We start from the raw sequence: 12,853 nt of genomic DNA, 5'->3' as shown, positions 1-12,853 counted from the left end.
GATTTTCTAAAATCTTTATTTCCTGATCTTTGTTTCCTTTTGTTTTAATTGATATTTTGTTTTCTATTTTTGTCATTTTAAAAATGAATTTCTTTTATTTTAAAACAAAACTCTTTTTCTCAAAAAAATCGTTTTTAAATTTTTTTTATTATTCATTTAAAGCCTTTAGAATCAAAATCTATTTTCTTTTTTAAAAAATAATATGCAACCATATCTTAATCGGTTTGCATCCTTCTCAATTTTCAACAAAAATTTTGGTTTTAAACAAAACGCGAATCAAAGCTTGTGGTCCCAAATAAAGGGGACAATTTTAGGCTAAATTCGTGTATATTAATTTGGGGAATTGGTGAAACCCCTACATAAGAAATTTTTTTCAAAATTTACTTTTGCTACCATCCTGCTATTTATCGTAATCATATTTACATTTTTCTTTTTAGGAATTGTATACAAGATATGTATGATAATTAATTATTCCGAATTCTGATAATTTTTGCTAATTAATTAGATAAGCATGCTAGGATTTATTATTTATTCTTTATTATCTAACCCCCATGTCCTGAGGAAGCACATTAGGAGTTATATATGCTATCCAAGTATGTTCCCAAAATTTCATGAATATGCATGTCATTGCCCTTGTTTGATGCCATACTTGATTGTCTCGATGTTTGTTTGATCATCCTTGATAAAATGCATGTCGTGTGTCATATTTCTGAATTAACCATTGATGTTTTATGATAACGTTTAAGAAGTGGTTCAGGTACGCACCCTAACTCTCCTTTATTGTGATTGATCTCCTTATTTAGCATGCTACTTTCTAAAAATCACCTAACTTACTTAGGTATCTACAATTAATCAATTAATTGCCCCATTTTCCCAATTTAGTCAGTAAAGACCTCTTTAGGGCTTAGAAGGGTGATACCTCCTAGAGGTACCTTCCTAATAAGTAACCTGATCCTCGGACCTAGACTCAGGTTTTTCAAAGACATGTTTTTTTCCAAAAAAATTATGGAGTCACATTTTAGGGTTTTTCTTTCTTGTTTTATTTTTCTTTTAAAATAAAAATAAAATAAGTGGCAGCTCCAACTTTTCCAAAACTAAATAATTTTTCACAAATAAAAAGAGAGTCTCGCCAATCGAGTGGGGACGCACGTGAAAAATGCGGGTCCACACTATCTTACATGTCTAGCATGATTGCTTGTTCATATTTACTTTGCTTCAATGTTATCTTTGCTTAGCTAGGGTGATGTTTCTATGATTCATTTGCTTTGCATGATTGTCTATTGCATAACTACCCTTGTTCTGCTTGATGCATGATTGTTTGTCTTTGTTTATTTTCTACTTTAGTTGATAGGTTTGTCAGATGCACCCATACTTTCATTGTGCACATTAGATAATCTTTGAGTGATTGAGAGTTGTGAGATATGCTAACCAGTAGGAGAACCTTCACCATTAGGAAACCCTCTAGGACGTGAGGTATTGCATGTGTGGAGGTGATGACCACCTTGCATGGAAGCGTCCTGTTTCTTTGAAGGCGTGTAAGAGGTTGCATACCGTAGGGGGTTATGATGACTTTTGCTAATGATCCCTTTAGACTGCCCTTTTTATTTTTAGAGTCACTTTAATCTTGTAAGTTGAGCTTAGACCCTTTTGTTAGGATTTCCTTCCTACACATGGGCGCATCTGTGGGCCTTTAGAGTTGCCTTGGTCACATATTTAGGTCTAGTATTCCCTCTTTATGGTCTCTTATTGGTGTGTTTAGAGAATAGTACACATTTGAGTGTCGATTGAGCCACTTTCCTACATTGTGATAAGTGTGTTTCCGCCTCTTCTGAGCTTTCTTCATGTCATGTCTTAGCCCATCCCTTTGTACCTTGTAGGAGTGTTATTCATCTCAATTTGGATTCAACTTCTTAGATTAGAGTCAGGAGTAGCTTGACAAAGTTATAGAGCAATTAGATATGGATCCTTAGCATGTTACGGTTGGGCAATTTACAACCACCATGGTTTCTATTTAGAAGGCATTAGTAGGTTTGAGTTTGAGGATTGATAGTTAGCAGGATTGACAACCTCCAATTTAGGATGGGATGTTGCATGATTCATTGCCTCCCACTCTCACCACCAAGTTAATAAGTGATATTGTTAAGGGTAATAGCATACATATGATGAGATTGATGGACACGGAGCTAGAGCTTTTTATATTGGATGAGAGATCTCGTGGAGGTATTAGTATTTTCTCTTAGATAATAGATTTGATATATAAGATTTTTTCTTCATGATGAGCCTGAGATGGATGCATTAGATGTCAGTTAGATGGCTAGCATAGATTAATCATAGGTCGTTCACTTTCTTGATATGTTTGGGGTCTTCGTCGTTGAGAGTTTAAAGGAGATTCAATTTGTTTTTGCTTCAGAGTTGCCTGAGTATATATCATGCTTATGTTGATTATGCATTTGAGGACGCTGTTGGCCAGTTATGGTCATGATCCACCTATTCTAGGAAACCTTAGTGACATACTTGAAGTACATCACATGTCATTAGAGAGTTGACCTTAGAGAAGACAATATGATTAATGTATCTAAATGAAAATCAATTTTTAGACCTAACTAACATGGATCAACTGAAGAAACATTACATTTGAGACCGTGGTAGTAGAATGGGTGACCATAATTTTGGTTAGCCTTATACCTTATTACTCTAATTGATTTGTAGACGATTGCTAGCCATTGAGCCTTGTAGGTACATTATAGCATTTTCTTTCTTATAGCCTTACTTATATTTTCTACATCAAGGTAAAGACCTTTTGATGTGTATGTATGTTTTGGTAGGAAAGTCTCTTGGGCTCTTAGATTTATAGTCCTGCCTTCTTCACCCTTGTTATCATCTTCGTATCACCTCGTTTCATTATATTTCATTGTTATTCACTTTTTCATTCCATTCTTTGCTTTTATCGTTGGGTGCTTCATTTCATCTTTGCTTCACTTGGAGTGGTCATTCTTCACATTTTGGTGCATAGAGGGTAGTCATATCGCTCCCTTCATTCCATTCTTTGGCATTGATTCAAAGATTTTAGCTTGAGAGGTTATCTCATAGGTGGGGATTCAAGTGTTCATCAATGATTGGGGAGAGTTAATTTGCTCATTCCTTGTATTTCTCTCATTGGAGTTTGATTTATTGATGATCAAAGTATGCACATTCATTCAAAAAAAAAAAAAAAAGGAAAAGAAAAGAAAAGAAAGAAATAAAAGTGCAATGACATGTTTCTATATAGTATCCTACTCCATTGGGCACTTATATTGTCTTTTGAGAGTTATTTGTTGGGTTTATCTATCATTAGCTCAGGTGAGATTTCCATGGGAGCATTTCACTCCCTGATTCAATTTTGTTATGTTCTTTGTGTATTGAGAGTTCATGTGAAAGTTCTATGAGATCTTTGGTTGCTTAGATTGTTGTTGATAAATATTATGGGCATGAGAGATGAGTAGCCTTTTACTAAGGACTTCAAATCATTAAATTATCCACAATTCCATCATTGGTGATATGATTTTCCTTCGTTGCACTGATATGGGTTGATCACCATTCATTCTACTTTCTCTTTGGCTTTCTATGTTTTCTCATCACCTCTTTCTAGATATTGGTTCCACCTTTTATTTCTTTCTTATATTGATACATATTTCAGATTCAATATCTTCTTCACATCTCTCCCTTGCTTCATTGATAGCCTGACCATTTATTCATTTATCTTTTTTTCACTATCGACATTTCCATTAGTTTCCTTTAGGTTCATGGCTCATAAGATTCTTACATGCATTACATATTATACACGAGGGTATGGGTCTAATCATTAGGTATTTGAGTCTAGTTTCTCTTCATTTCTTTCATCTTATCACCTTGACCTATGTTTCGTCCCATGTCTGGCCATGAGATCAAATGTAATCTTTGGCAGCCTTTACTTGGGCGAGTGTTGGAGATTTGGTTGATATATATATGCCATCTTGTTTCCTCTTCTAGGAGATGCTTCTTTGATGCTTAGAGGCGATTCAATGGTGGATGTAGGTGATTGTTTGATTTTATAAGGTATATTCGAGGTTGTCTAACTTCCTATTCTGCTATTCATCAAATGTCATACTAGGGCATATCCCTTATTCACTGAGATTGCTAGCTTGTCATTGGTTGACGTGGTTATCTTATTTTATGATGATAGACGATGATGGATGTTAACTTGATAGTTTGATTTTGTCATGATTCCCTAGTGGAGTTTCTCCCAAGCCATTGAGTCACGATCATATTTCATGATATCATCACTATTCTTGATGGAGTTATCTTGGTGAGATATGCTTTCATCCATTCTCTCAATGGAGTAGTTAGCATAATTATTTTCGATCCTCAGTGGTGTTTGATTTGAGCTAGCATGATAGATCAATGCACATGTACCTTTTGAGCTGTTGATTGTCTCATCCTTGGACATGGAGATGATGAGTTAGTGTCATTTAGACACCCATGTGATCATGCTTCAGTCACCATCCTAGGGCATATTCCTCTATATGGATTATATATATATAATCTCATATGAAAGTATTTTTAATTTTGTAATATGCTTGCTATGTATAATTTTAACGTAGAATCTAGAAACTCTAAACTCTTGCAACAAAAGTTGTAATAAACAACAATGAGACAACTCCGTATATGTTAACCAAAAACTATATTATAAATATATGGATTGAGAAAAACTATATTAAATAAAAAAGTTCGAGCTATAAATCTTGTCAAATAAATGAATTGAGATAATAAGGATAGGACAAATACAATGGAATGAGATAGCAGGCACAGCTAAGGAAATTTTCATCCGACCACTTTTTGGTGCACTTTTTTTTTATTATTCCTAATAAAGGTTCGGCATTATCCATATATGAAATGTTTAAATAATAATTATAACTAATAAAATTTTAAATAAATGATAATTAAAAGTAGGAAATTTCATCCCTATAAATATTATTCTCCAATGAGATTTCTAAATCTTAAACCGAGTTCCACTTTGCCTTCTACCTTTCAATACGAAAGCTTCCTACTATTTTTCTTCTTCTTCTTCTTTTTTGGCTAGAGATGACCTTTTAGTTCATTTTCACCTAGACGATGAAAATTCATTCACAGTAAATAAAAATATAAAATAGATTAAAAAAAAAACAGTCTATAAAAAAAAAAAAAATCTCCATCGTATTTCTAATAGCTATAAAATGCTATAAAGCTAAACTTTTGTGTATCTCTATCAAAATATGGCTCTTGTGCAGCAGTCCAAAGTTGAGCTGTCCTCTGTATTTATACTAGTGAGGTGTTACAGATATCCTAAAGGTAGCAGACTTACTACCCTATCTTACAGATCCCCCTATTTCTACTCAACTGTTGTTGATTTGCATCAAAAGTCGGACTGTTTACCATACATGTTTTCTCCATTACTGTGCTAACTAACATTTGATGGCCCAACTTCTTAAATATATCACCAATTCTTATTGGATGATTGAACCACTAAAAATGTCTAATTATTTATATATTTACTGCACCATATATCACAATCAAATACTATTACTATGATATTTTCCTTCCTCTCAAGAAAAACAAGAAAGTAGACGTCTATGAAGAATGAGAAGTCCACCCTTTTCAATGTGAAAAAGAGAAGATGGAATCACAAAGTTAAACAAAGTGAATCAATAATTGAGCAGGTGGGCCAGCTTCAATATTTTTAATCTCATGATAGAGCAGAAGTTTGCTTTACCAAAAGTCCAGTCTTCCACCAGCGACTGAGAACGAGGCATGCTTGGGTCGTAAAGCAGGCACGAGCCTCCAGCTTTAGACTCAAATCATTTGCTTTCTTTTAATATATCATCTACGCGCTGCTACCCTGTCTATCTCCTCCAATATTTGCTTCCTTCCACCATAACTACCCTATTTGCCAGAGGATGTTGCAGAAATCGGATTCTTTATACCTTCCAACTGTTATAGTCAGTCTCTTGCATGGTCAGATGAACCCGAAACAAAGATGCCTCTTTCGCCTCTCAATTCTCACCATTTACTGCTTCTCCTTCTTCTTTCATCATTGGACACTTGTCTCTGCCAGTAACGCCTCCGCCCCTTATCCTCCCACGGATGAAATACTTCTTGATACTGGCTCATCCGGCAACTCCACAGGCGACGATGGGCGACCTTGGAGTGGGGATAATGGCTCGAAATTTGCTCCGTCCCCACAATCTAAAGAAGCTACGTTGGCCGACCCGCGTTCCGCAATTGGTGTCCCCTACTCCACAGCTAGATTCTCTCGTTCCCGTTTCACCTACACTTTCCCTGTCACAGATGGCCCCAAATTCGTAAGACTCTACTTCTACCCAACTTCATATTCAGAGTTAGAAGGGTCAAAGGCCTTGTTTTCTGTCAGCTCAGGCCCATACACCCTCCTTGCCAACTTCAGCGGTTATCTTACAGCAGAGGGGCCAAACAATGCCAGCAGAGAATTCTGCATAAACGTTAAAAAGGAGGATCAAGTATTGCATGTAACCTTCACTCCAAGTTCTTCAAATGACTCCTATGCTTTTGTGAATGGAATTGAAATCTTCTCAATGCCCCTAAACCTCTATTATGCGGCAGAAGATAGGGAAGTCCCATATGTAGGCCAAACAACAAATTATCCGATTGAGAGCAGCACTGCACTTGAGACCGTGTATCGTTTAAACGTTGGGGGTCCCTCCATCAAAGCAACAGATGACTCCGGTTTGTTTAGGGTCTGGTCTATTGATGATGACTATGTGAAGGGTGAGAGTGCTCCCAATTTGTCCCCCCCAGGTGTTAGAATCAAATACACACAAGATACACCTGCCTATGTTGCACCTCAAGAAGTCTACCTAACGTCCCGGTCACTGGGTCGTAACCGAGTGAGAAATAGGCAGAACAATCTCACATGGATATTACCTGTTGATTTGGGATTCATGTATCTGGTCAGGCTCCATTTCTGCGAAACCAATCCGAAAATCGTAGATGTGAGTGATAGGCAATTCACTATTTATATAGATCGTCAGATGGTCGACAATGCTTTTGATGTGATTGCCTTGAGCAAAGGTAACAGCATTCCAGTGTTCAAAGACTATGCTGTGAGGATTGAATCTACTGGAAGCAAATGTAAGTACAATCTCCCCATAGATCTGGGCACTAGGCCTGGGAAAAGTAAGTATGTTGATGCGGTCTTAAATGGGATTGAAATATTTAAATTGAGCAAGACTGATGGCACTCTGGCTGGACAGAACCCTGAACCTCCAAATACTCAACCTTCCCTGACAGTCACCAAGAAGTCTACAAATAAGAAAACAAAGTTTATTGCCATTGGTGCGGCTGTCATGGTGGGTTTAGTATTGCTTTCACTACTACTTTACATCATTTTCCGGCCACGAAGGAAGACCAGGTACTATAATTCTTATAGTAGAAAATCTTGGTGGTTGTGGTATTGGTGTTGGGGCCAAGGCAAATCAAAGTCTTCCCGAACCAAAGCCTCGTCACTGCCAGAGGAACTTTGCCTTCAGTTTCCACTGGCCGAGATCAAAGAAGCCACCAATAACTTCCATGAAAGTTGCATCATCGGCAAGGGAGGATTTGGCAATGTCTACAAAGGTAATATCAGTGATCTGGACAATGCCGTAGCAATCAAACGCTTAAATCCCATGTCAAGGCAGGGAGCCCATGAGTTCAAAACGGAGATAGAGATGCTTTCTAGTCTCCGCCACGGCCACCTCGTCTCCCTGATCGGCTACTGCAATGAAGGACGTGAAATGATCCTCGTGTATGAATTCATGAACAAGGGGACCCTCGGTGACCATCTCTATGAAACTAACAACGACCCTCTACGTTGGAGGCAAAGGCTCAAAATCTGCATTGATGCAGCCCGTGGACTGGACTATCTTCACACAGGCGCACCACAGAAGGTGATTCACCGCGACGTGAAGACCACCAACATTCTCTTGGATGACAAATGGATAGCTAAGGTTTCGGACTTCGGATTGTCCAAAATTGGACCAACTAGCATGCCCGTGGAAACGATGGTTAAGGGCACCATGGGCTACTTGGATCCGGAATACTACAGGCGTCAACAACTAACAGAGAAATGTGATGTCTACTCATTTGGTGTGGTTTTGCTAGAAGTACTGTGTGCTCGAAAACCACTGAATCCAAGACTTGGCAAGGATGAAGCCAATCTAGCTCACTGGGCCAAATTCTGCATCCAGAAGGGGACATTTGATCAGATAATTGATCCCTATCTTATAGGCAAGATATCACCCGCGTGCTTGAAGAAATTCGTGGAGATTGCTATGAGCTGCGTGCAAGATCAGGGAACCGATAGGCCAACGATGGCAGATGTGGTTGACAATCTTGAGTTCGCATTGAGGCTTCAGGAGAGTGCAGAAATAGCGGAGGGTACTATTGTTGATCCTGTCGTCCTCTACAGGGACGTATCCTTCAGATCAGCAATCACAGGCACTTCCAACGACCTTGACAGTGGAGTTGCGGCAGATTCAAGCACCAGTGGCTGTACCGGAACCGGAACTACAACGTCTGACTGTACGACATCTAAGGCCACCAATTCCTCTGGCGTATGATTTCTTTCCACTCAAATGGTTTGTAATTTTAAATCTACGCTCCAATGATTAGTCTAAAATATGTATAATATGATAAAATGTCCCAATACTTTGGAGATAGTGTGCAAAATAAGGAGTTTGCAAGACATATGTAGGATTTTTATCATCAAATAGCCAACTTAGATGTACGTGGCATAAAAAAACAAGCATTAGTTTTGGTTCAGTTGATAATTCAGCTGCCCCTTTGGTCTATTTTAATTTGTTTCCTGTTGTATGTTTTCTAAGATTAAAGGTTTCTATTATTATTTTGAGAACTTTTTCGCGTTGGATGTTGCTTTGATATTATACTTGAAGGCATACTTTTAATTAGGATTTTCTTTGAAATACATGTTAAGGAAAGTCATTCCCCTTCCTTTCTTACTATTCTTTTCTTTTTCGAAATCAAGAGAGGTGTAAAATAAAAAATGAGTTTTCTTAATGTTACATAAGGAAACCAATTTCTTTTCCTCCATGAATCAAATTTTGGACCAAAATGTCCTTACATTACAATATATTACTTATGTAAATTTTGGACATTAATTAAAATCAAATTAGTGCAAATCTAGAACATCAAAGGCAACTTAATAAGCAACATTTTTATATTAATTTTTATTTATATAAATATTAATAATCACTTATTAAGTTCAGATCTTGTGAAAAAGATCAAAAATATCATCTTCATAATAATTATTTTTAATCAATAAAAACTACTTTTAATACAAATTTTACATTAATAATCACTAATATCAACTTCTTCTATTCCTTTTTATTATCATTATGAATTTTTTTTCCTCGTATTCTCTTTCTTGTAAAATCTTTAGAGCTAATAGTACACCCAAAACACCGGCTTTTGGCTTTTGGTAAACCCATGCAAGAATCACATCTGTGCTCCAATGTTTCAAATTTCTTTGGCTTTTGGTGAAGTTATACAAACATAAAATTTAATTTCCCATGTTCAAGTTTCATGGTCTTTGAACCCAGTCCTATTAATATAAAAATGAACCAGCTATTAGAGAACATCTAGAACCGAGGGATCCCTAGTAGGAGTAACAACAGTAGATATACTAGGAGCCTAAGAACAGGAAGAAAATATTTGACCCTACCAACTCCTAGCCTATCAATGAGAAAAACTAGTTTGAGGACCCCCCCCCCCCCCCGGTTCCCAGATCAAGGACCGCGGAGTGGCTGAGAGGTGTAACCAACATGCTTAAGCCTAGAGGTCTTGTTAATCAGAGTTAACAACTGAAAGATTAGTAGCTCATGCTAAAAAAGCACCCCAAAGTTAAAAGGATACATTATTAGATATATTCTATGCTTTTTAGATGTGGAAAGACCTCACCATGACACTTGAGAATATAATATGCCAAGATTCTAATTTCATGTTCATGCTTTTCTAGCTAGCAAAGGTTTGGCTCTCTTCAACAGTTTTAGCTCCTTATTGGTGATCTCCGGTGATTTGTGTACGGACAAAAAATTAATTATTTCTTTCATTCATAGTCTTCTACCAACCTCAGTAAGTATTCATAAAGAAATACTTGGACTAAAGAAGTCAAAATAATCTTTATTTTATAAAAGTAGCTTCCATTGTTTTGAATTCATAAATATAATCTCATAATGGACAAAACTATTTCTTATATTGTTTTTTGGAAAGGTTCGATATGAGATTAAATATAATGATGGTATTTTTGTCTATAAAAAAGGTCATTTTTCTCATCTCTTGAAAAAAAAAACCAAAACAAAAACAAAAGACAAAGGGTTATTTTGAAAAAGTATCCCATTTATAAACTTATTTCATTTGGGTTTTAGCCGAGGTGTGAAAATAGTATCCTAGTATCAATAGTGAAATAAAAGTGTGTTTGATAATGATTTAAAAAAACGTTTTTAGTTTTTTTAATACTTAAAAATTTTTATCTTTTAAAGATAAAAAAATTAAAAACACTTCCTAAAATTACTACTATTCCAAATACACTTTAAAATAATCTCATCACGAGTAAGAGAAAAGCCAATCACGAGAGGGCCAAACCCACAAAAAGTTGCTCTTTCGCTACGCCCTTCCCCGTCCCTTAGCTTTTAATGTCCCTACTTTCTTTTTCATTTATCCCATTCTCTTCTACTTTATTCTTGCTAGTTGCAGGCCCTTCTTCACCACAAGGAAGCACATCGAACTTTAATATAGCAGTAACAGGGTACTAAAATGATGTGGTTGTTGAGGGGCCAGGAGAGTCTTGTAAGTCTATTTAGGGATGATGCAGCCATGGATAAAGCCTAAGTCACAATAGGATAAAGAATTTAAGAAAGTCTATAATCAGATTCAATTTATAGTCCAGTTAGGCATGATGCAATAATATTATCTGAACGATCTTGTCATGAAGAGATATATAATCAAGCATAAATAGCCTATGATGGGGCTATTAACGTCAGCTGGCCTTTATGCGAGTGTCATTCCATTATGTTACCACTGCTTTTTAATAAAGATTAAAGTAATTGGACCCACTCATAAAGTTAAAAGGATGATTTTTTTGCTTTGTCGGGTATGAGTATCGTAAGACTTGAATGGACAAAAGAGGGCTTCACTCTACCTTTATATCTCCCCATCTTGTATGAAGATTCGAATTTCCAATAGTTTTTCTGGTAAGGGTATGGCTCCCATTTGGGGGCTAGATGTGAGCAATTACTAACCTGTGCCTCTGCATAGCATTTATGTAAATGCAAAAAAAGTTACCAATTTTTACATATTTAATTTTACTATTGGAAAGCCAAATATAATTAAAATAAATAAAAAAAATCTATGCATAATAAATTATCTATAAATTTGAAGTGAGATAGAAATATAATTTATTAATTTAAAATCTAATTTTATTTTTTATTTTTTACATTTTCTCTCAAACTTTCGAGAATGAAAAATAGTCTTAAATATGCATCTTCAAAAGTTCTAATTAAATCAAATTGATTTTTGTTATTGGAATAATTAGTTTGCCTATCAAATGTTTGAATAAAATAGTAAATCCCGATTTTGTTTTATATTGATGCGTCTCTCCCCATATTTAGGACAATCAAATTTTAAATGATGATTGTTTTACCTTTACTAATTCACTGTCCTAGTAGGGGATTTAGCAAAGTGGTTATTAAATTGCCCAACATTATTATAAGAAGAATGGGTGCTCTTTTTGGGGCAAGAAAAGTGACAAACTTAGACGGTATGTTTAGAATGTTAGAATATTAAATATAAATAAACAATCAATTTAATTTCCCATTTATTTATATTACATATTAAAAATCAAAAAAAAAAAAATCATTATAATAAAATTAAAATTTATTTTTATTAAACTTTTAATTTATCCCTTTCACGTCAATTCTCATCCATATATGTATGTACCAAACCAATCCAGAATATAGTTAAGAAGATGAGAAAAGTAAAATCGAAAAGAAAAAAAAAATGCCATGGATTTAATTTATAGAGTACAAGCTTGAGCAGTTTTCCTTTCACACTTCAAATCACCAAAAATCAAGCCGACCCACCTGAAAATCTCAAACAGAGAACACCAATTCTCAAACAGAGCACCACTTGAAAATCTCCAAATGTACATCAAATGAAAAATGGTGAAATCCAAGAAAGAAAAAAAAAAGAAACCAACCCTAAAAGGCTTAATAAAAGATTCTCGAAAACCAAACACTTACCTTCAACCATCCAAAGCTTCATTGGTGGTTAGAGACAAGCAACTTAAAAAATCCTTGTCTCAATGGGGTAACACCAAGAGAGGGGTGAATGGATGGAAATTAAAAAATTTAAAACAAAAGTTGAATTTCTAACATAAAATAATTTATGAGAGGGGTATAAGTCAAATTAAAGTAATTGAATCATGTATGATAATAAGAATATTCAATTGAAACACAATCACACAAGAAATAAACAATTTTACATGGAAAACCCTCACACTAATTATGGAGATTAAAAAAACCATACGATTTAAGATCTTTAATATAATAATCCACTATAAGTGATCAAGATATACAAATTTATCAAGTTGCTTATCTTAAAAACTTATTATCCAGTACTTATATCATGATCCATATATGTGACACAACACCTTTAATGCTCTAGCTAATTTGCCTTAACCTTTAAGAGGATGTAGGTCCTTTTAACAACCCATTAGCCTATTTAATTGAGACTCATACCTCTCATCAAGTCTACTATGACATCTACT

General features: G+C 35.4%; 1 protein-coding gene across 1 annotated transcript; it reads left to right on the top strand.

Annotated features, from left to right (window-relative positions):
• Window positions 1-5,788: 5,788 nt before the first annotated feature.
• LOC100249810 (receptor-like protein kinase FERONIA) lies at window positions 5,789-8,923 on the top strand. Its single transcript, XM_002277529.5, has one exon. The coding sequence runs from the start codon at window positions 5,952-5,954 to the stop codon at window positions 8,628-8,630; it is 2,679 nt and encodes an 892-aa protein (XP_002277565.2). The 5' UTR covers window positions 5,789-5,951; the 3' UTR covers window positions 8,631-8,923.
• The last annotated feature ends 3,930 nt before the right edge of the window (window positions 8,924-12,853 follow it).

This window comes from Vitis vinifera, chromosome 14 (genome assembly GCF_030704535.1).
Source record: "Vitis vinifera cultivar Pinot Noir 40024 chromosome 14, ASM3070453v1".
Lineage (NCBI taxonomy): Eukaryota > Viridiplantae > Streptophyta > Magnoliopsida > Vitales > Vitaceae > Vitis > Vitis vinifera.
Note: the sequence above shows the minus strand (reverse complement) of the source record. Positions and strands in the feature narration are given on the sequence as shown.